Below are 23,810 nucleotides of genomic sequence, written 5' to 3' on the forward strand. Positions count from 1 at the left end.
TCCGGTATACAGACATTGCCGCATATACAGACATATATACACACATTCCTACTATATATACTACTACCAGGATCCAGCTGGCCAAGACACACAATGATTTAGAGAGCGAACAAATTCAAATTGAAAACCCAAAGATGAACAAGCCAGAACAACAGCTTAATTAGTGATTGGCTGCATAGCTGGCAGTTACAACGGTGTAGATGGTACAAAACACAAGGCAGAGAAATTTGCACATGACGGTATCTGAACATGTACAGAATGCCTCCTACACACCGCAGATCACTAGGATTGGGAGAAAAGTTAATGTAGAACACAGGGCATAACATGCAGGGAAGTTCAAACTCTTGCATTTCCCAAATGATGGGGTCAAAAGATAAAGTAAGGTCTGTGTTACTGGATACAGTCCAACAGTCTATCCAAGTGCATTTCTGTACCTGCCCTGCTGTTCCTGCCACAGCCAAGTAGCTACTGTATTTGCACAAGAAGATCTTCTGGATCCCAAGTCTGGGGTCATCGCTGTAAGGGTCAAAGGAGCCAACCTAGCAGGGCAGACAGGCAAGAAAGAAAATACCATATCAACACAAGTCAAGGCGTTCTGCAGGGCAGCTTCTCTGCTGCTCAGTTCAGCAGGCCTTGGCTTCGGGAGGTTTAGGCTGGGCCACGGACTCCTCACCTTGCGCAGCGGAGGCCATTCATCCTCCCCCATCTGGTTCAGATTGTCATTGGGATCAGCATCCGTGAGGAACACCCTCACCGTGCTCAGCTTATACAGGAGGTTCAGACAAACGCCGGACGCGTTCCAGAATCGTACTGTGCCATCCTCATGCCTGATGGGGGGGGGGAGAGAAATGAAGGGGGCAAGCAGATTACACCAGCGGCACGGCTTACTTTCCAGGTAAGTGAACACACTGAACATGAGCCACTGAAATCCTTTTGGACTAATTATTTAAATATAGATAGGCCAGGCGGCTACAAAACTTTCCTCCTTCGTGATCCCTTTTCTATGCTGACTCTCTCACCCCCCCCCCCCCACCTACGCTGACTTGACTGCTGGAGAACTGACGCACACCAAAGGGGATTCGGGTGGAGTGAACAGCCAACTCACACATACAGAACCTCACTGCGGCCCAGTACAAAGGAAGACTATATACCCAGAACCACAACCCTGTGTCTGAACATTGCAAGGAAATATCTGCAATGGTGGGCAACGGGTCTTTCAGGGAAGCTTGCCTGCCACTGCTTCCAAGCTCACCAGGGAAGCCTAGACTTTTAGAAGACATCTGAAGGCAGCCCTGTTTAGGGAAGCTTTTAATTTTTGATGTTTTATCGTGTTTATAATATTCTGTTTGGGAGCCGCCCAGAGTGGCTGGGTAAACCCAGCCATATGAGTGGGGTATGTATGTATAAATAAATAAATATTATTGTTATTGTTATTATTATTACTACTACAACAACTACTACTACTAACTACTGGACCTTCCTGAAGTTCCTGACTTTTTTGAAGACTACCACCCAAGGCAGTTAACTGCTCTCCATATATGTTTCCACACAAACTTAAGCTATTAATATTTTTGTCAGGCTGAAAGAGCTTTAGTTCCTTGTGGCTAATGCTCTAAAAAGGCTCTTGTTAGGTCCAGCTTAGTGAAGTCAACTTAAAGAACATGCATTGCAGCGAGCATTTAAAATAAATCTTGACAGGAATAATCTGATGGGCGTGCACAGAAATGCGTTCGCAGCCACCTAATTAGATCCATGTTGTCTCCCATCAGTGGCCAGTTGACAGCAAGGACCACTCCATCAGCTCAGCTGGGACCAGATGCCATTTGGGCTCCTCCCCTCTCCTCAAGCAATCTCCTGTGGTGACCTTTCGGCTTGGTCATTCTTTAATAGTGTTAAACGGCTGGCACCTGACCTGGCTTCCCCCCCCCCTTCCTACCATTTCCCTATCAGGCGCATCAACTTGGGGGGGGGCAAAGACACCTCGGCTCCCTCAGTATTTGTTTTAAGGGGAACAGGCCCCCTCAATCTTGAGGTGGCCCTGTACACAACGTGTGTTGACTTGTGTGTCGCAGTTCCAGTGGCTGGCTCCTCCAGAGCGCTCTGCCTCCTCCATCACATCACCAATTTGCAGGGCAACCTGGCCCCTCTGTTCTCTATTGTATCATGCCTCTTACATCCACAGCCATTATTCCGAAACTGTAAAACCACGTTAACTTGCGGGGTGGTATACAAAGTGTTAAACAAGTAACACAAAACACCACGCTGCGACACTTGAGGCACCAAGCTTGCTTGGGTGAATCAACATGAATTCTCCCCCTGCATCACTGTGCTTGAAATACACCAAGCGACATTCCAGAAATTAGCCTGTATCCCACTGGGTTTTACGAAGTCTGGTGACGGGCTCTTACGTTCAATCCTCTCTCCACAACATCAGTACATTCGGTTCTCAGGGACACCGAGTATTCTAGCTCCTGTATGCTAATGTTATCCTTTTAGCATGGCTGGCAGGATGCCTGGAGCATTAATTGGGAGAATCTTATCAGGGATCTTGACGGGAAACCTCTTTTGTCCTTGCAGGAGTATTAAGGATACATATATTTTAAATTCCGGATGAAAAGCAGCAACGAAGCCCTATTTAGCATATAGAGAAAGACACATGGAGGGGCAAAACGAAATGATTGTTCCATCCCATCCACTTGATGTGAGACGTTTTATATACATATACGCACACAAACCGGTAATGTTTTGGAACTTTCTGCCTTCAGAAGAGTTCATTACCATTGAAGTGTTAAATACCCAAGTTCAAAAAGATAATCAGTTTAATGGCTGTTGCACAAATGATGATCCTCACACGCTGTATTAGACTGACTAAGCAGAGGTGGAAACAAAACATGAGGTCAGAAACTCCAGAATGGTAACCAGAGGAAGAACGTCTCTTTTCATACCTACCCAGTAAGTAGCAAGTCTCTCTGGGGAGGATCTGGAGCCTTGCTGGTGCCTCCATTAATTGGCCATTGCTAGGAAAACAGAAATTGGGACAGAATGGATGCAAAGTTGGAAGTACATATGCAATGAAGACACAGAGGGAGCAGGAAAGCATTGAACACCAAATCTATGCAGATTAAGCTTTGTTTGGATTAAGGCATACATTCTTAAGGTTTTACTAGCCAATTTCCTTATGCTAAGGTTTAATATAAGATGGGGAGGAATCCATTAACCTACATTTTTTTTTCTGTAAGCAGCTGCTGCTGCAGAAAGCTTGTAAATATTTGCAAACTGTAACTATTGGGGCTTTCTGAAACCGAACCCATATGAACTGCAACTTTGTCAGGGTGCAGAATAAAGTGGTCCCTCGGGTTACATACGCTTCAGGTTACATACGCTTCAGGTTACAGACTTCGCTAACCCAGAAATAGTACCTCAAGTTAAGAACTTTACCTCAGGATGAGAACAGAAATCACGTGGCGGCAGCGGGAGGCTCCATTAGCTAAAGTGGTGCTTCAGGTTAAGAACAGTTTCAGGTTAAGAACGGACCTCCAGAATGAATTAAGTATGTAACCAGAGGTACCACTGGATTGTCTTCAAGTGTTCTGATCTCTCAGTAGTGTACAAAACGTGTAAAATTTGCTTGTCTGCACCTAGATGTGAGCTCAAAGCCAGAGTCCTTTGCAATGGAGGGAACCAGAAATCTAGATTAGGGTGGAGTGCACAGAAGCTGCCTTAAAACAGAGATCAGAAGAATGGTTCTTCTAGCTGCACTGTCTTGCAGTGGCTCTCAGGGTTTCGGAGAAGAGATGCCCAAGACTGAACCTAGGAACTTCTGCATGCAAAACAGATCCTCAGTCCATGAGCCACAAACACCCCAAAATTAAAGTTATTAAATTTCTGAATTCTGTGACAAGTTGCGCAGGCAAACTAACAATATAATTCAGCATGTTTTCTTGTGCAGTACATTGCATCCTTCCTGCCTACCTAGCAGTTCGAAAGCATGTCAAGTGCAAGTAGATAAATAGGTACTGCTCCGGCGGGAAGGTAAACGGCGTTTCCGTGCACTGCTCTGGTTTGCCAGAAGCGGCTTAGTCATGCTGGCTACATGACCCGGAAGCTGCACGCCGGCTCCCTCGGCCAATAAAGCGAGATGAGCGCCGCAACCCCAGAGTCGGCCACAACTGGACCTAATAGTCAGGGGTCCCTTTACCTTTTACATTGCATCCTACACGTGTTTAACACTTCAGCAATTTCAACCATATGCTGTTGAAGGCCGCTGGTTGCAATCCCACAAATTAAAAGCAAGCAAAGCAGAGAGCTTTTTGTGGTGCGTTTTCCTAGCACAAAAAGAGCATTTAAGCTCTCTGTCTTGCTTGGGAAGCAAGGCCCTCTCGACACACCAGGTCTGAGATGCACCTGTGCAAGACATCATGGGAATTTGGAAAGACCTGTGAGATCTCACAGGAGCACCCCAGGACCTCTGGAGTCAGTGAACAGAGAAGGCCTTGCTCCCCAAGGAAGGCAGAGAGAGCTTATAAAATGCATTATTCCTACAGTGCCCTCAGAGAACCAGTGTGGTGTAATGGTTAGCATGCTGAGCTGGGACCTGGGAGATCAGGTTCAAATTCACACCCAGTCATGAAAGCTATCTGGGTGACCTTAGGCTAGTCTCTCACAGCCTAACTTATCTCACAGGGTTCGTTACAAAGATAATAGGGGAGAAGAGCCACGTATGCCAATCTGATCTTCTTGGAGGGATAAGCAGGATATAAATGCAATAAATGAGATAAGCAAACAGATTTGGGTCTGGGGGCCATAATTATCTTTGAGTACTCAGGCTGGAATGCAAGATTACATCGCTGAAACGGCCTCATCCTTTGCTTGTGCCTTCTATCTCTCAAGCGGGACTTCAGATGCAGTATGAAATCCAGTATTAATATGAAAGGGACTCGTTCATTCCATTCCAACGTTCATGCATGCAAGTCATACCATATTAGAGAACTGGGAGTTCTGTTTACTCCCGGCACTGATGATCCTTTCCCATAACTTGAGAGGGATGTTGGAGACATGGTGGGAACATGTGATGGCTGAACAGTGAAGAGATGCCAGGTACGGGGGTTGGACTGATGGCCAGCCTGGAGACATCAAGTCTATGACTACTAGCTCTTCCTCTGCTAGCACCACCATGGCAGATGGGTCATCAAATTCTGCAGGAAAAGGAATCAATAAATAGCCATCATTTCACTGGGGGAGAGGCAGCAGGGAGAAAATGATCGTGAAGTACTTTCATCAGCGGACACAAATAAGCAGCATGGTTTATCTAGGCTTGGGGCTGAGCAATATTAGTTACATTATGGATCTTGAAATAATCACACAATTCCTCCCCTTCTCTACCCTTGTCTCTATTTTCATCCTTCTTCCATGGGTCGAGTTTAGACCGCACATCCCCTGGAAAAGAAACCAGCCAGGCCTGCCCCTGGCAAAGAGGAAAATATAGAGATGGTACTATATACATTTTATTTATTGAATTTCTATCTTTTCCTTTCTCCCAATGGAGGCAAATAACCAGGCAGCAAAACAATACAATTTTTAAAAAAGAAAGAAGACACGTATGTAAAATATTTTAAACGGATTAAGAACATATAAAATAACATATTTTCAAAAGCACATTATGCTTGTGGTTTCGTCAATTGCACCGTCTCTCCCATTTGTTCCAGGGCTCAAGTCAAAGTGTTGATTTCGGCCTTCAAAGCCCTTCAGCAGAACAATTTCCTTTCACGTGTGGCCACATGGAGTGGGAAACAGATTGCTCTGCTCAGTGGTTCACTCCAATTGCAGAATACTCTCTTCAAGGGAGCAAAGGTGGACTTTGGTCTTTCAAATTTCAGTGGTGCATTGTGTCCCTACCTTTCGCCTTCCATTCTGCGCATGCACTGCATCATAGCTATAGCACCCCCCTCGGCTTGGTGCCCAGTGCGAAGGAACCAACCGCACTGCCCTAAATCTGGCTCTGAAGGGAGTCCCAACTAGAGCTTAATCTAGTGTCATTTAGGCAGTAGGCAAAAATATTTTATTTTCCCAGTCAAAAAAGTAGTTTCAAAAGCTTTACGCAGAGTAGAGCCATTGAAATTCATTAACTTAGGCATGTTTATTAATTCCAGTGGGTTTTACTCTGTGTCAAACTTAGCTGATGGGCTCCCCACCCTGCAATCATCTGTGCTTTGTTTTTAAGCTGCTTTGAATTTTTGTTTTTACTCCCGCTTCCTTTATGCTGCTCCTTTATATTATGGTGTTTCCATGTCTGCTTTCATCTTTGCTGTATTGAAATGTTCACTTTGAAAGTTGCCTGGAAACCTGCTGAAGGGCAGGGTATAAATTCTTCAAAAACAACAACAAAGTGCACGTCTGTGAAGCGCAAGTTTTATTTTTCTGCCCAATCCAAGTTCCTGTGATGCAATCGCCAACACCCCTAATAGGCCATTTATGTGCTTTATCCAAGATTATCTATGGAGTAAAAAATGTCACGTGAAATGACCGTGAACTGGAAATCAAGGACCCGATGCAAGCAGGTGGGCTATGTGACTCTTTTCATCTGCCATCCTTTAATGGGTAAAAGACAGGCTGCATTGTGCATGCTCAGCAGTGACCCAGTTAGTTGTATGTTAGACAATTTCTAGGAACTTAGGCCAATCCCAGCAAAGTAAGCTGCTTAAAATGTAGCAGCGTTGCTGGTTCTGAGAGCGGTTGATCCGTTTGAGAACAAGAAGAATTTCATTACAAACGGAAAGCCGCTTCTGCAGCCGGCTACAGAAACTCATCACTGCTCTGCTTTTGGAAAGCAAAATGCACAATGTGTCACAGAATCACATGTTGTATTGTTTTCCGTTATAAATTAACTTGGCAAAAGGTGGCTCCTCCAACATGGAGATGCACAGCACCTTTGCAACAAAAAGAAGACGTCACGGTGCATTTTAAACTAATGGAAGTATTACAGTAATTTAAAAGGGATAGAGGCAATTTGGCAAGCGCTTGTCTGCACCGAGTTAATGCATACTGTTGGGTGTGTTGTGCTTCCAGAAGGCTGTTCCTTGAAACGAAACAAAAAGCCTCCTCCTAAATGTCCCTTTAATAATAATTTATTATTTATACCCCGCCCATCTGGCTGGGTTTCCCCCGCCACTCTGGGCGGCTCCCAACAGAATACTAAAAACATGATAAAACATCAAACATAAAAAACTTCCCTAAACAACTTCCCTTTATGTTTTATCATTTCAGTATTTGTCATTTTAAAACCGCATGTAGGTTTTAAGGGAGTAGGACTGCATGTTTTAAACTTAAAGCAACTAATATCTTCTGATAAGACTTTAAAAAAATGGTCCCAATTACCGGTACCTCACAGCAGATTATATACATTAACAGAAGTATGAACCACTATGTTAAGAAAGGCACATAGGACAGAATGTCTCTTTTGATGTATGCACCTATATTGCAGAGCAGGCACAGTCCAACAGAAGGGTGCAATTTGCTTGAAATGTGTTGCTTATACTCATAAGCAAATTTAGCCAATCAATGAACAGGCACCACTCATACGGGTAACAGACTAAAACTGCAATCCTACACACACTTATTTTGGAAGCAAGCACCATTGAAAACAGCGGGACTTGCTTCTGAGTAAACATACAAATGACTCTCTAATCAGGAGAGAGCCTTTGTAAAGAGCTGAACACCCTGTTCCTTTTAAAGAAAGGTTCTTCAGCATCTGTTGCCACTGACAATTTCTACACTGCCCATAGATACTGCGATCCATCATATAGTGCTGGAATGTGTGAATAATCAAATAATATGGGGATGCCAGGTATACTAATCAAGTGTCTCTCTATTTATTATACATGCTAGCCTTTTGTTTTCTATGGAACATTAAGCTATGGGGCTTTGTGGGAGGGCAGAATCCAACTAATTTGTTCTACCAGCAGAAGGAATTCCACTTGCACAAAGGAATTTCCCCCTCTCCCATGTGCATCTCACACCTGCTGCAAATCTGCTCTGGAGGGTTGGGGGAAAACCCATAACAGATTTAGGGGGTCCATGGGGGGGCGGTGTTCCACTATGCAAGCAGAAACCCTTGTGCTGACAGAACGAATTAGTTGGATACTGCCCCCAGTTTTCACATTTCAGCATAAGGTAAAGGTACCCCTGACCATTAGGTCCAGTCGCGGACAACTCTAGACAGCTTTATTGGCTGAGGGAGCCGGTGTACTGCTTCTGGGTCATGTGGCCAGCATGACTTAGCCGCTTCTGGCGAACCAGAGCAGCGCACGGAAATGCCGTTTTTAGCTTCCCGCCGGAGCGGTACCTATTTATCTACTTGCACTTTGACGTGCTTTTGAACTGCTAGGGAGGGATAAAAGCTTAAGACAACTTATTTGGAACCCCCTATTTGCAAAATTTCCAAGCACCAAGTGCTTTGAAAGTTAATGTTGCTAGCAAAGTCATCTTTGCTGAGCATAGTTGATCGTGTATCCTTTTCATTGGAAGTTGCCAAGTAGTAGCACAAAGCAATCTCAGAGAGTCGTTTCTAATGGTGCATTTAGTACCGAGGCAGAGACAGCAGGCATACATTGAACTCCAGCTATAGTAGCAAACCAATTGCAAAAAAAGACTGCTTTCTGCCCTTCCAGCCCCACTTACTGGAAAAGATAGAAGCCCTGCTCTTGTGTTATGAAGAGGACAGGAAAAGCAGCCATTTACACACAACTGACACGATACAAAGCATTCCTGTACTCCACCTCTCCAGTTACATAACGCATTGTAAGAAGTCACCCCAAATGATCAGCTCTGAAAGCATCTTGCCCACAGCACGGACACTCGGTAAGTGAAAGAATAGCTTCCCAACACCACCAGAGCCATTACATAAGCATTACACATTAACCTAAGTGGATTTGGTGCACAATGAGTGGCCCACTCTCACACTCTGTTGAGCGAAGGAAGGAGCATGTGAGGTGAGCCAAGGCAGATTCCCATTAGGCTTAAGCGGTCAGTTACAGGGAAGCTGGCCAACCACAGGAACCTCAGATGACTGAACGACTTCCTGGGCTAAGCCTGCAGCAGTTGCAGCACTTCCTTCTTCAGTTCCTGTATGCCCTGTTGCACACGTGGCCTGTGTGAACAGCTGTGCAACAACAAGTTGGGAGACAATCACTCAGACCCAAAATGCAGAGGAACTCCACCTAACACTACTCCTCTTGCCCAGAAGCAATCTTAGGCTTGCCAATCAGAAGGTCGGCAGTTCGAATCCCCGTGACAGGGTGAGCTCCCATTGCTCTGTCCCAGCTGCTGCCAACCTAGCAGTTTGAAAGCACACCAGTGCAAGTAGATAAACAGGTACCGCTGCAGCAGGAAGGTAAAATATTGTCCTTTCACCTTAAAAGTCTGTTTTCATGGACAAGGAGAACAGGGCTGACTTCCTTCTCACTAATAGCCATGTGTTTGTAAAACTAAATGAGTCATATTGCCTACAGTGATGCAGTTTCAGCACACGTGGAAAACTTACCTGTTTACTGAAGTGTTTGCTATGGATGCCAGCCGTTTGTCCCAATCTGTTTAGTTAAGCTTTGTGCTGACTTTTAATGCCGCTGGATTCTATTGTTTAATGGATTTTACAGTAAACCACTCTGAGCACTTTTCATAACAGTGTATAAATAATTTCAAGAAATTGATACACATCTCGGAGAGTAATTAAGGGCAGCACTGCAGATGCAATCTATGAAGAATCTCTAGTGTAATAGTGGGTAATCTGTGGTCCTCTAGATGTTGCTGAACTTCCAGCTTATACGGAATATTATGATGCTGGTGCTGGCTGGAGTTTAGACTTAGTGTTGCTGTGTTTATAATGGATATATGGTTTTACACCTGTTTTATATTCCTGCTTAAATTATACTGTATGCTGTGTTGTTAGCCAAGAGGTATAAAAACTCTTAAACAAATAAGCTGCAGTCAGCATGGCTTATGGTCAGAGATGATGCGGGTTGTAGTTCAGTAATATCTACTTGATGTAGCAATATGAAACAGAATCCTACCCCCATGAAACATTTCCAATGGTCATTTTTACAGCTGAAAGCTGTAATTGCTATCAAGGTTTTCTATATTTCTATCAAAATGCTTTACATTTTTAGCTCCCAAAAGATGGAGCCTATAAATACAAAACATCATTCCGTTTACTAGTTTACCAAAAAATAAAATACTGTAAAACAAAAAATCCAACACACAACTAGTATTTCACAATGATCACCCAAATCTGGGCGCTAATAACAACACATTGGGTATTTCAACTCCAAGCAACACCCAGAATCTGAACCCTCAAAGTAAAATGTAGTTCCAACTAAAGCTCCCCGAGAAATCAAAATCCGCGACATACCTGCAAGTGGATCTGCATTGGCAATAACAAAGAAGTCTATCACTCGCGATGTAAAGTCAAAGGCAGTTTGCTGATTGCCATAAACGACAGAAATGCTATGCCTGTCACCATAGCTGGCCCGTGGCATCCCTCCTTGAAATATAATGTAAGGAAGCCTTAGAGAAAAAGAAAATGTAACAGATATACAATTTAGGTACCTTCCTCCAATTTAAAAGCATTTCATGCTACAAGCTAACCAAACCACTGCAGAGACAGAATAATTCTCTCTTGTGGCAAAATGCATTCCCCTGAATCTTTAGAATTTCTCTTAAGTCTCCAGCAATCAGAGAAGCACAAATTTGCTGCTTTAAAGTCCTAAGTGGCCTGGGCACAGGATCTCAAGGCCAGCTTTCACTACCCATCAATTAACATTGTCAAGCACCTTTCTCTGTGTGCTCCCCTTCCCTCTTGCAAAAAGTCAGAACCGTGGTCAGCGGAGTGAGGGCCTTCTCCATGGTGGCACCCAAACTGTGGAACAATCTCCTTTAGCAGAATCACTTAGAACCAAATACATCATTTTTCAGATGTCTCAAGAAGTCCACCTGTTCTCTCATAATATTTAATATTACTGTGTTTGCTTTTTAGCTGTTTTTATTTGCTGCTTTTATCTCCTTTTTAATTATATTGCTACAGATATAGAATGTTATTGTTTTAGGATTATTTGTTTGTAAGCCACCCAGGAAGGAATTTATGGTAAAATGTAAGATATAAATCCTAATTTATATATATATATATATATATAAACTATGACAGTGTTATTTCTGAGTGGATTGAAAAGAGCAGGCAATTTCTAACTGCCCTTCCATTATGTGGATCAGCTTTCAGTGTTCAGATTATAAAGAGAGGACTTTTGCTGACACCTCAGTCAGCTGCAGAATTTCTAGCAAGCAGCAGCTCAGCTCTTGTTACTAAAAGGTCACTCTAGAATCTTAGGAGAATGGGCAGCATTGTAATATCTGCCAAAGTACCTACCCGTTCTTTGTTGTTTGCCAGTAAATCTTGGAGATGGCCTTGCAAGGAAAAGGACCTAGAAGGGCAGATTTTTAAAGAAGATGCCATGTTTTAAATAAATGCTTATTTTATTATATTGTTGTCAATTTATTATTTCTTTATGTATCGCTACCTGTGAAGCACTACAAAGCAATTTCACAATGCAATAAACAAATATAAAAACCACTGCACATATAAAAACCATTTCAAATCCAAGACAATTATTTTAGTCAAAAATCCACACGACTGAAAGTAGCTGGAGAATCTTTTAGTTTTATCATTTAACCTGACACGGCATGGCAGCACACCCCTAATTTTCCCATATGAAGGAGAAAGTGCTCATTACATAACTTTGCCCTGACAGCCTCGTCTTGCTATCCACACAGACAGTGCCATCAGAAGCACCATGAATACCTGTGTAATGAAGGTTGCTTATGAACCAAACAATAGAGAAACTACTTGTACTAAAAACAGATCAGTCACTCACTAAAGACACCCCTAACAGTAGAAAGCCAACTATTTCCCACTGGCTCCTGCATTCCAAAGTCTGGAAAGCCACCATCACTTTAGCAAGACTTTGGTCCTCAGACGCCATCACCCGCCCAGGGCACTGCTCCAATTCAGTGGAGCTCTAATTAAGGCCACATATTGTGGCATATGCATTTCAGCAGGCCACAATATAACATTTCTCTTGTTTTTGCCGCCTCAGGCAGGCACAATTCAGACGTTTGAGCCTCAAGAGGGCGGCATTCAGCTTGGTGGGCCCCATGTTGTAAAGACTTACTGCTCTGAACACACGTCAAATCATGTACGGTTCCGAAGGCATGCACTGCCAGCCCCCACCCATACTGACCGTAAGGCACTTTGCTTTCCAGGGGCTCTGGCTGCCTATCATCACTTGAGACAGGCCACTGGGCATAACTCCCGTCATAATGGCAGCTGATGATCTGGCGGCCATTCCTCTGCCAGAAGAGGTTTTCCAGTTGCTAGGGAGAATCAGCAAACAAAAGTTCAAAGGTCTCATCACCACTGCAGTCCAATTCAGAAGAAACACCCCACTAAGAACCGTGTGTGTTCTGGTAGTCACAGAATTCGGCCACCTGACCATCATGAGGACGGCATTGCATGCAAGTCTCAGAGAATGGAAATAAGTTTCTTAGCCCTCGTGGTTACGAGGGAACAAATGGAAAAACTTGCACTTACAGTACCCCGCTGAAGGGTCAGAAACTCAAAGGTGGCCTCTAGCAAGCCTGACTTAAAGCTTATTCCAAACATAGAACTGGATTTGGAGAGGGGTGGTATGTGCAGTTTATACACAGTTATGGATGCAATCTTATTCTAAGGACTGAAGATCTGTAGCCCAGGGGCTAACTTCATGTGTGCCAGCTCAGGGTGACTTTGTGTAAATGAACTACAAGGTTAAGCATCCACCTCCTGGGTTTGCCTCTTCCACACCAGCATTAAAAAATGGTTCCAGGACTGCATTACAACATGCTACATAGAATGCATATTTAATTGCTCAAGTAGGCTTTCCTGTTCTGTTTTCCTATACGAAATTCTCCCTGCACCTTGCTGTATATTCCAGGAATGAAAAGCTTTCCTGGCTGCAATTCACAGCCCCAGTAGGTATTATTACCTGATTGCCAAGGAAATGGTGCGTCGCTTTGTTATTTATCAAGTCCCAGAGGACAATGAGGCCCTTGCTGTAGCCAATCAAGATCTGATTGGGGTTCTGGGGATGTTCCCGTAAGGCTTCCACCAATTCAAGGGACCTTCTGTTGAGGTACTCCTCTGGCACACTGCGAAGAAATGCGGGGGGAAAGGTTATGAACTATTATGAATGCCAATGAAGCCACCAATATATGGAAGGACAGAAAGCAAACAGTTGGAAATTCTCCTCCTTTGCGCTATCATGTCAGGGATCAATTTGGGCAACCTGGAAAATAGCCTGGCTAAAACCACCTGCTTGAAGCTTCATAGCCTCCATCCGAACTATGCTGCCCTAACCTCTATATCTGCCACTACAGCCCGGTGGCATTCTGATAATTTGTTTTTTATTCCATTTATTAACTGCTTCCCATAAAAGATCTTGATGCCATTTCCCACCAACTCCTCGCTCCTTGTGATTCTCCCATAGAAGCACCAAAATCTCCAGTCGATGAAATTGTTTCCCATGTCCTGAGTCACTGTTGTTACAATTAAATAATTCTATTCACTCTTCATCTTTTTCTTAAGCGATGGAATTGTCAATTTGACTTGTACTGACAACATTGCTATAGCTCAACCTGGTACTTTCCTGACAGTGTCAGACTCCAGACTCCCAACAGCCTTAGCCAGTACTGCCAACGGTCAGAGATTATGGGAGTTGCAGCCCGCAACATCTGGACAGCACTAGGTTGGGGAAGGGTACCACAGTTATTATGAAGTATTTAAAAGGTAGTCACAACTAATGTACAGTGGTACCTTGGTTTTCGAACGTAATCTGTTCTGGAAGCCAGTCCGAGTTCTGAAACGTTTGAAAACCGAAAACTCAATACGGAAGCCTCAGTACGGAAAACTCAATATGGAAGCCGCGTAACATGTTCAACTTCTGAGGCCACGTTCGAAAACCGAAGCATTTACTTCTGGGTTTACAGCGTTCGAGTTCTGAAACGTTCGTCAACGGAGACATTCGAAAACCAAGGTACCACTGTATTTAAATTATTAAAGGGTGAAAGCTGAATCCTGAAAATACTAAAAACAAGCTTCTGAACCTTACTTGGACTTTTACACTCCCTCCCGCCGCCACACCCACACTGGGAAATTTTAAAAAATGCCCCCAAACCACTGGGGGGGGGCAGGGCTGAGTACAGCTCCTGGTTACCTGTGAAGCTCAGTCTGCCAGGACAAAGAGAGCTGCTCATCCACACCAACAAACCAGCATAGAAGACTGGAATTAAGAAGCTGCCGTGTAACCAAAACGACAGGCAAGTCCCAGGAACAAGAAAGAGTTCAAGTCAGACCATGTAGGCAGGGATTTGAATTCCTTTCCAGAGCAACCACAGAGGTGGCACCAATACTACTACTTCAGGTTAATATGTTAATATAGCCAGTGTTCAAAGGTCTTGCAGGATTTTTACCCTCATTGTAACGCATGCGTAACACAACACCCCGGAATCATCCCTAGATAGCGCAACTCCAGCGTCTCATTTTACCGTTGCAGCACAACATCTGGACTGATGGTCCGGTCTTCTAGCACTCTGAAGGATGGGATCTCCACCACAAAGACATTACCACTCTCGGTGCCAAGATAAAGAAGTTCCTGGGAGGAGTGTGTGAGGATAGCTGTTACCTGGGTAGCACTTGGAGGGGAACTGTAAGTGGAGGGGAAAAGAGATACTGGTAAATTACAGCTGGGTGAAATTAGTTGCCCAGGCAGCTTATATATACTGTAATACAAAGCAGATACTTGATCCAACAGCTGTGTGTAAAGGCTTTGGAAATCATTATTCATTACCAGATATTTAAGTATAAATTCTCATCCCACAATTCTCAGTTGCGGGGGAGGGGGGGAAGGACATATGATACAAAAAGGGCTAATGCATACCATTAGTGTGGGAATAGAAACTTGCTAGTAAGTTGTCCTACAACTCTACAGGAACAAACAATTTAAGCCAGGCATGTCCAAAGTCAGTTTTGGGGGCCTAATCCGGCCCGCTGGTTGGTTTAATCCAGCCCCTGTGGCAGTTTATTTTCTGGGGTAAAATCCCTCACGGCCCTTCACTTCATCAAATCTGTCCCTCTTTGAAAAAAGTTGGGACACCACTGATTTAAGCAATCAATAGAATATTTTAAGCAGGGTTTAAAGACAAAACAAATGAACAGGTTATGTACTAAATATTTTATAAGTGCACACTCAAACTTTAAGCTAACCAGCGAATCACTTGGCACAACAAAATCTGCAGCAATCCCGCCCCCTAAAAAAATTCAGTGGCACTGAACTCTTTCACCAAGCCTGTAGCACACAAACCCCTGGTCTGTTTAGACAACAGCCGTCTCTTTCCCCTTTGCTCACTCAAGACTCTCTCCCTCCCTTAATTGAACCAAACTATATTTGCCTGGTTCAGATGTAACAGCAAACTATGGCTTGCTCAAAGATGTACGGAAGAACTCAGCTCCATTAAGTCAGAGGAAAGTAGAAGTCTACACTCCTAATCCCTGCACAACATGAAAGTTGGTGAATATTACTTCTGAATAAACCCTTAGTTTGTAGAAAGTCATGTAACACACATGCATGCAACCTTTCTTCCCAATTTAGAAATGAGAAACAGGCTTTCCAGAGCGCACAGAACTAGTAAAAAAGCAGGCATTTGCTTAAACAATAAAAACAAAACAAAAGTCTATCAGAATGCATCTCCTGGCCCACTTCTGATGGAGAAAGAAGTATCCCAGTTACCCAGGAGGCCCTCGGAGTGTGAAATGTCTTTCTTCTTGCAGCTCAGACATATTGCTGTGGGTCTGTTTCAGGGTCCATAAATGCAGGCTGTTATCATCTAGCAATGTCAACAAGCGGCACTGAAAATTAGACACACAAAAGGAGGAATGAGCAAGCATTTGAGTAGTACAGAGTGCAGCAACATTTCAAGAGGCACATTATTCAGCAGTTGTGTTTATTAAGCCACAGTACATAACCAATCAAGAATGAAGTTTTAGCCGTCAGAAGAGTTTGTACTACTGTCGTCCTATTAATGTGAAGGAAAGCTATTTGGTAGAAATAAACACATCTGACAAAGTGAGCATGAGACCACAAAACTAATGCTACAGAGCTCCGGTGGTTTTTTGCTTCAAGAGACTAACATGGCTCTCCTGGGGAAAAAATGAATAGAAACAGGTAGCCCATTTCAGCACAGGACCAGGAGATATTAAAATCCTATATAGGGTAAGGTCCTTATGGAGGGAAACTCTACGGTAAGACAGCACCTTGCAAGCAAAGCTAAATCAAAATGTCAAAACAATCTTCAATATTTTTGCAGTTTAGATTCTAATGTCAAAATCAGATCCAGACATTTGACATACAAGTTTCAGGTTTTTATGTGGTAAGGTATATGCTTAGATTGTTGTATGCTTAAATATTGTTTAAATAAAATTATTTAAAATATTACTTCAGAACCCTGTGTGACATCAAATTGCAACTGGTATCTTCTTCTCTCCATTCAAGAGGATGTTTTTAACTGAATGTTGGGTACTACTGCAAAATCAGTTTCAGATGCCGATATTGTGAATTCCCTCTCAACATCCAGCACATATTCGATGTGAGAATTTGCAGAGGAGAACTGACGAGGAGGACAGGGGAGGTGGCTAATTTCAGCACCAGTAAATATCACAATCATACAAATCAACTGAACCTGAATATACCTAATTGCTTATTCTAGTTGAGAATGAGTCTCTTTGTAATGCACTACGTCATCAGCAATTGGCCTGTTCCACCTTTATGCCTTCATCTGTGCTGATTCTCTATGCTTGGAAATACTACCTACATCTCTTATATTTAAGTCACTCCTTTAGCTCCTCTCCAACTCCACTTTAGCAAAGGCTTTCCTGAGCCACAATACAATCAGCCACTACTTTCCATGACTCTCACACACCTTGACCGCTATTTAAATCAACCTCCTGTTCCCCAGAGCAAACTCCAGGCAGTGGCAAAGGCTGGGCACCTGCCAGGGCCCCAAGATCACCATCACTCCTTTGCACAGAGTAAAGAAGCAGATCCGGTGCAGTTTGGGACTTCTATGTATGCATGTCTTGCTTCTCTTAGGTCAGGGAGAGGGAGGACTCAGGATGCTGTGCTTGAAGAGCACCAAAATCTTTCAGTGGGTCCTGCCCTTTCTTTCTGTTTTGTTTACTTAACACAGAGTCAAGTGCTCTATGTAGAGACATGGTCATTTCTGTGCTCTTTTGTAATTTGAAAATTCTGCACTTCACGTCCCAGAGAAGTACCTGTTCAATTGTCAGCTCTGCTGGGCTAATAACTTGAACTCCTTGTAGCTCTGAGTGAAAAACACACCCCCACCCTGTTTAGGAGCGAGTGGCTCCTATTCTGTGACTCTCTTTCTCACCTTGCATTCTTTTCACCTGACTTCATCCTAAAGGAGTGGTGCCCAAGAATATTTGTTACAAGCCCAACCCTGGCCAATATTTAAGTATTTAAAACCAAGCACTGTCTGCTGAAGCTACACCTAGTACAGCAGGTAACAGTTCCCATGAGTATTCTGAGTTATTGCTCATTCCAAATGTTCTCTCTTTATGAGATTCCACTAAGGCATGAAGATCAGCCCAGGCTTGGCAAATGAGTAAGGCAGCATGCTAAAATAAAAATGCTCACAAACACAGAATTCTTCCTTCCCAATCTTAGAGGCAAAACCCTTTTAAATAATTTGTAGGTTCTTCTAACATTGCAGGATAATTGGGAGTTTGTACTCATGAAAGTGTTCCTAAACATCAGTTTCAGGGAGAGTCAACCTGCTGAGTTACAACTTTTATGAAATTACTCCTGCAGCAGGTTTCTTAATAAAGTAGAAGGGGTCCCTTTATATTCACATCCACTTGTCCTACATGGAGAGCCATCTCTCTATATAAAAGTGCATGCAGGACAAAGGCCAAAGCGGTAACAATTCCAAATCCTCTCCAACTTAATTAAAATCTGTCTGGCCGCAGCTGGATTTGGGGCTTATGTTTATGAGCAAGAGTGACACAGCAGCATTCTTGAAATATATTCAGACTACTCCCAGTGGTCTAGAACCAAAATCAGGTTTGAGACTGCTAAGTGCAGGGCTAGTTGATGTGCCCTCCTCCCTCAAGATGTTTGCTCCTTCAAGTATATCCAGTTTTTAAAATGAACACAAAAACAATCTTCGCTCTACAAGCAGTGCCACATGGTAGAGGCAGAGTCTATTGAAGTATATTGTAGGGAAAACAACCGAGTCCTATAGTACTTTAAAGAACATGTTTATTGCTGCATGAACCTACACTCTGGCCAACAAAAGCTTATGCCACAATAATTGCATTTATCAAAGGACGCTTGTTGAATTGTGCACAGCAGTTTTCTGGATCCAACAATGATCAAACATTGTTTTTCTTTTCCCTTGTATTCTAGGACTGCTGCAGAACGGAGATGGCAGCCTGAAGGGTGACTAAAATGACAAGCGACTTCTCAAAGTTCGTTTGTCCAGGCTCCCCTCGTCAGACTCAGGATTCAAACCTTCACTACGGCAAGTTTATTTAAAGGCTTCCTTTAGGAATTCAATACAGTGCCCAAATAAGGGTCACGGGTGGCAAAGTCGTAAGCACTGCTAAGACGTTGATCCAACAAGCAACACGCCACCTGCACACAGCTCGCGATGCCACTGGTCTAATTCAGAAGGCTCTTCTTATGTTAGGTTTTTATCATTGCTGAAACAGGAGGCATAACCAGCTTTTGCCCTTGGATATTGAGGAATTGGGTAAGGAAGTGCAGGCTGTTGGGGGAAGTGGGCATCTATCCTCCTTTTGCAATTACATCTACACACTCAAGAGTTTGCCAAGGTGCTCAAAAGTAGGAACAAGAATTAAAACGTTCAGTAGTTTTGGATCCCTTTGCCAAAAACATCATGGCATCTATCATGTTTTCACATTACAGAGGGCTAGTGGGTGAAGTCCATCTCAGTCTCTGAAACCCTAGAAAGTTGAAAACATATCTGATGTATGGAGCACAGAATTTAGATGGAATTCTACTCACCTGGCCAGGAATGAAATGTATTTGCATGACAGTGTTGGTCTCTTCGTGCAAGCCCATGAACTCAACCCCTGGAGCGCCGTAGCTGAATGACTGATTGAGGTCAATAGTATTTATGTCTGCATTGATTTTTGCTGCCTTCGCTTTGTGGCAAATTAGTTCTATCCTAGAATACTTCTGATGTCTCCCCATAAAGCACTTGTATTAGGTTCAAGTCACCCCTGGTAATTTCCATCATCACTGCTTAGAAGAAGCAGACACCCACCTTCGGTTGCCTATGCTCTAGTAATGTCTAGGTTAGATCATTGCAATTCATTATATCTGGGACTGCCTCCGCATAGAGTTTGGAGAATTCAGCTGGTGCAATACTTGGTGGTCAGGATGCTCACTGGGGCAAGATGGTTTGAGCATATTACAGTAACTGCACTAGTCCAACTGCACTGGCTGCCAACTATTTTCCAGGCCCAATTCAAGGTGCCTTAAATGGCTCGGGACTGCCTCACCACATATGAACTGACCTGAACCCTGCAATCATCATCTGAGGCCCTTCTTCATGTGTCCCCTCCACAAGAAGTCTGGAGGGTGGCAACATGAGAAAAGGCCTATTCTGGGGTGGCTCCCCATTTGTGGAATGATCTCCCCAGGGAGGCTCATCTGGTGCCTTTGCTTTAGGAGCAAGACCAAAAAACCCATTCCTCTTCTCCTAGGCCTTTGGCTAATTAAACGATCTATGGCCCTTTAAACCGTGAGGGCTATTGTTTCATTTGTTATTATGTTACTTTTTTTGTATTGCAAACCACCTTATGATCCTCGGATGAAGGGCAGAATAGAAATTTTAAAAAATAATAATAAGCAAAACAAGCGAAAACAACCATTTACTGTTGGCATAGACCAGGCTCCCTCAACCTCGGCCCTCCAGATATTTTTTGGACTACAACTCCCATGATCCCTAGCTAGGAGGAGCAGTGGTCAGGGATGATGGGAATTGTAGCCTCAAAACATCTGGAGGGCCGAGGTTGAGGAAGCCTGGCATAGACTAAGAGGCAAGTGTACCATGCAGCAAAGGCTTGCTGAAACATTTGCTAGTAACAGATAAGGAGACAAGAGTTGTCTGGGAACCCATTTTGAAATTCGTTAGCAGATTACTGTAATGCAGACAGACATCTACTTGATTTTAAATTCAAAAGTCGGGAGAGCCTGCTTGTGCGGCACTTTTGGAAGTTGGGCAAGATGGAGTGACAGGAGCCCATCTATTCTCGTCTTCCGGGTGCTGCAATTCCATTTAAATCCATCATCAGGAGACAGATGGCCCAATGCTTGCTTGCAAGAGTCTTCCAGAGAGACGTGTTGCCGGAAAATGGCAGTGTCATTGGAAAGCACTCAGATTGTCCCTCCATGAAGGAGGAACAGTTCACTTCCCCTACCCTAGCTGGCTCAGCGCCACTAGAAACAGATTTGTGTTCATTTATATTCTGCACTGAGGCTGGATAAAAGGAAAGCACCTTCAAAGCACTTTGTTGCTTAGCCCAGTATTTTAGGACTACCAAGACAGGAAAGCCAAAGATTTATTTATGACTCAAAATTCAAACCACAAATATTGCACTGTGCTAAAAATGAACTCTTCCTCTGCGTCAGGATATTTAAAACAGACTTGGAATGTGGGTGATAAAGCTATTTATCTACAGGCACCACTTTCCACTAGACCAGATTAGCTCAAGAGTAGCTTCCACAATGATTTTAGTACATTTCACAAGAGCTGATCAGCAGAGGCCCTCATTATCAGAGGTGCAATTGAACTGATTATCTAGGTTCAAAACTTACATTAACGACAACCTACTAGGTAATCTGAGAAAAGAAACCAATATGGGGATAATGCGGTTGTTAGGATTACTGATTCTACAAATGCAAAGCCCTTTGAAGGAAGCACCACATAAATACTATCTCTACACATTTTGGCATACCTACTGCTGCTGAAAAGCCATTATGCAGCTCAGAAATGAATGAAAAGGATACAGTTTGATGGCTCCTGATCGGGTCCCGATAGCCATGAGATGGAGGAAAGAGCTATAGCCCAGTGCGCTGGGCTGGTGCGGGAAGCCATGTTCAACAGTCTGTTGGGAATTGAAGCACAAAAGACAATTAATGCAGACAAAAAAGCAGCTGAGGCCAAATAATACTTGAACCAGAGCAATCGCTATTCTCCTTCCATCATTAATATACCTCAATCCTGAAGTCAGACAATATAGTCAAGATAAGGTACCATTTTGGATTAAGTTTGGCAAAATCAGAGGGGGTTTGCGTCAACAATTTTTACCTCTAGAACAAGATTTAGGGAACCCATTTTAAACCAGTTTTTAAAAGGTACTGAACGGTACCTTCTTTCAAAGGTCTACTGTACAATCCAACCACCATGGCTTCAGCACGAGCGGGAGAGAAATTGGTTTCCAAGTAACTTAGAGCTATTTCCTGAACTCTCGTTTTCGCTTTGTTTATGTGAATCCATCTTCTCAGGCAGAAGAGTGTCTGCGTTATTTGACAAAACAAAGCCGCAGCCACCTTACATGGCACTTCCTCTGCTCTGTAAACACAGCTAGCCACAAAAGCTGACACCTATTCGCTGGAAGGTCTGCTGTTGCCATCTTACACAGAGTCAGATCAATAACCCACATGGCCTATTTAAGCCTTCCTTGACAACAGCACTCCATAATTGCAGTGTCTCAGGACAACAAAACCAGCACACAAAGATCCAGCTGTGTAGGAACAAACATTATGTTTTATTTCAGAAGCACCGTGAGGGTCTCCTTTTGGGGAAGCGGTCCTTGTAACGTAAACAGAAGCAGCTGGCCTTCTGAACATTGCCACATTCTTCTTTGCAGCTTGGTGCTTCAAAAGACCTGTCTTCCCTGCTGCCAAAAGTCCTCTAACCGAGACAGCAAAGAACCGAACCCCAGACTGTGGCCTCCAAAGACATGCTTCACCACAGAACTATGACCTCACCCCGCATGGCATTTCTGAGAAGCCACCAATGAAACACATGGAAGTGTTTCTTCCCTTCATTTCAAAAGGAGCCCAAAGGCCACAAGGCAGCCAAACAGTAAGACCACGCCTGAGGGACAGCAGCTATTTGAGTGCCAGAATAAAGTCAACATTTCCTCAGCAAAAACGTCAGCCTAGTACAGAACAGGAGTAGCTGAGCAAGCACTGTGGACATGAAGAGAAACTGACCCAGTGGTTTTCAGTCGGGATCACTGCAGGAAACTACAAGGCAGAGGTTTGACAGATCATGCCTGTGTGCAGGGATGGGAAACCTGCACATCCATCATTCCATGCTGATGGGAGTTGCTAGCAAAGGCGGAGGCCTTGAGTATCAAAGGCAGAGGTGGGGGACCTGGAGTCCTCCAAACACTGTTGAACTTCAACTCCCATCACCCTTGACAACTGGCCATGACTGCTGGAGCTGATGGGAGCTGGAGGGACATTATCTGGAGGGACAGGAAGTTCTCCATCTCCAGAGCCTAAGAGGGACACTGGTCCCATTTCAGTTTCCCATATACCATCTGAGCAGTCTAAGCCAAGCCAGAGCACAACTATGCCAGTTGGGAAGAGTCCATTTTCACCTCATTGCCTTATTCAATAGGCCGTTCCCAGTACTGTAGCCAAGGGTGCTACCTTAAGAAGGGCTTGGGATTGTGGACTGGAGGAATGCCTCATCGTCCCCCGCTCTAACATGTCTTTGTTGCACTTTTGTCACAGTTCAAGAGCAGCAAAGCGCTTCAGGCCCCCGTTCTGGTTTCCTGATCTCCTCTGCCTTGCTTTAGATTTACACACAAGAAAGCCCTGAACAGATTTTAAAGGTGCAAGAATATTGTCATCCAGGACAGCTTTAGCAGTATAGAAAAAAACGTGTAATATTCTGACTCTGTTCATATATACACATGCTAGTTTATAGACAAGAAGCAAGCAAGCACAACTGCCAATCCGTTCCCCAAGTACTTATGAATGGCCTGTAAAACCCTGGCTTCCCTTTAAAAGGGGGGGTGTTGAAGTTCAGCTGGAAAGAGGAAGGCAGTGACTCAGAAGTGAGATAATTCCACATCATAAGGGTTACTAGTCATTCTAGTTTGCTGCAGCAAGTAGATCTGTAAGAGTCTTGTGGCCCTTTAGCGATTCACGGTGCCTTAAGGTTTTGGAGATGCACTTTGTTAGTTGCATGAAGTGTTATCCTCTGTTGGCTTAGAGAGGCAGAAAAACATAAATAGTGAGGTCAAAAGATCATGAGTAGAGTTTGCAGTATCTCTGTGCAAAGCTCATCTCTGAACATAACAAGCACAGTAACCTTACAGAATTGCAGCTATTTGTGACAATAGATCTTCTTAGCTTTGTTACGTTAATTTGACTAAGCAGGAGTGAAAATCCTTATCCTGATTGTATTCATTCAGGGCTCAAACTAACTGATAACAATTATACTTCAGGAATTTCACACTGTAGTCTGTCTTTCAAGGATTTTATTGTTGGAGGAAGAGAATAATACAGTGCGGATCTGAAAAGTCTTCAGAGAGTCCTGGGAGACTGAAGTGCTCTCCTCCTAACTTCTTAATCTTTCAAAGTTGCTTATTTTGTAGCTCACAT

The 23,810-nt window shown here is 43.6% G+C and overlaps 1 protein-coding gene across 5 annotated transcripts in view; it reads right to left on the minus strand.

The window, feature by feature from the left end:
- LLGL2 (LLGL scribble cell polarity complex component 2) overlaps positions 1 to 23,810 on the minus strand; it is a 67,276-nt gene that overhangs the window by 17,314 nt on the left and 26,152 nt on the right. For all 5 annotated transcript variants that reach the window (XM_081185096.1, XM_081185094.1, XM_081185095.1 and 2 more), the window contains 12 exons: positions 21,195 to 21,292; positions 19,185 to 19,266; positions 15,867 to 15,985; positions 14,626 to 14,784; positions 13,068 to 13,230; positions 12,285 to 12,417; positions 11,414 to 11,468; positions 10,403 to 10,557; positions 4,978 to 5,195; positions 2,950 to 3,017; positions 674 to 827; positions 435 to 539 (listed from right to left, as the gene is read on the minus strand). In XM_081185096.1, coding sequence (XP_081041222.1) covers positions 435 to 539; positions 674 to 827; positions 2,950 to 3,017; positions 4,978 to 5,195; positions 10,403 to 10,557; positions 11,414 to 11,468; positions 12,285 to 12,417; positions 13,068 to 13,230; positions 14,626 to 14,784; positions 15,867 to 15,985; positions 19,185 to 19,266; positions 21,195 to 21,292 — 1,509 coding nt within the window. The remainder of the gene's footprint in view (positions 1 to 434; positions 540 to 673; positions 828 to 2,949; positions 3,018 to 4,977; positions 5,196 to 10,402; positions 10,558 to 11,413; positions 11,469 to 12,284; positions 12,418 to 13,067; positions 13,231 to 14,625; positions 14,785 to 15,866; positions 15,986 to 19,184; positions 19,267 to 21,194; positions 21,293 to 23,810) is intronic.

Source organism: Podarcis bocagei, assembly GCF_964188305.1.
Source record: "Podarcis bocagei genome assembly, chromosome: 2".
Lineage (NCBI taxonomy): Eukaryota > Metazoa > Chordata > Lepidosauria > Squamata > Lacertidae > Podarcis > Podarcis bocagei.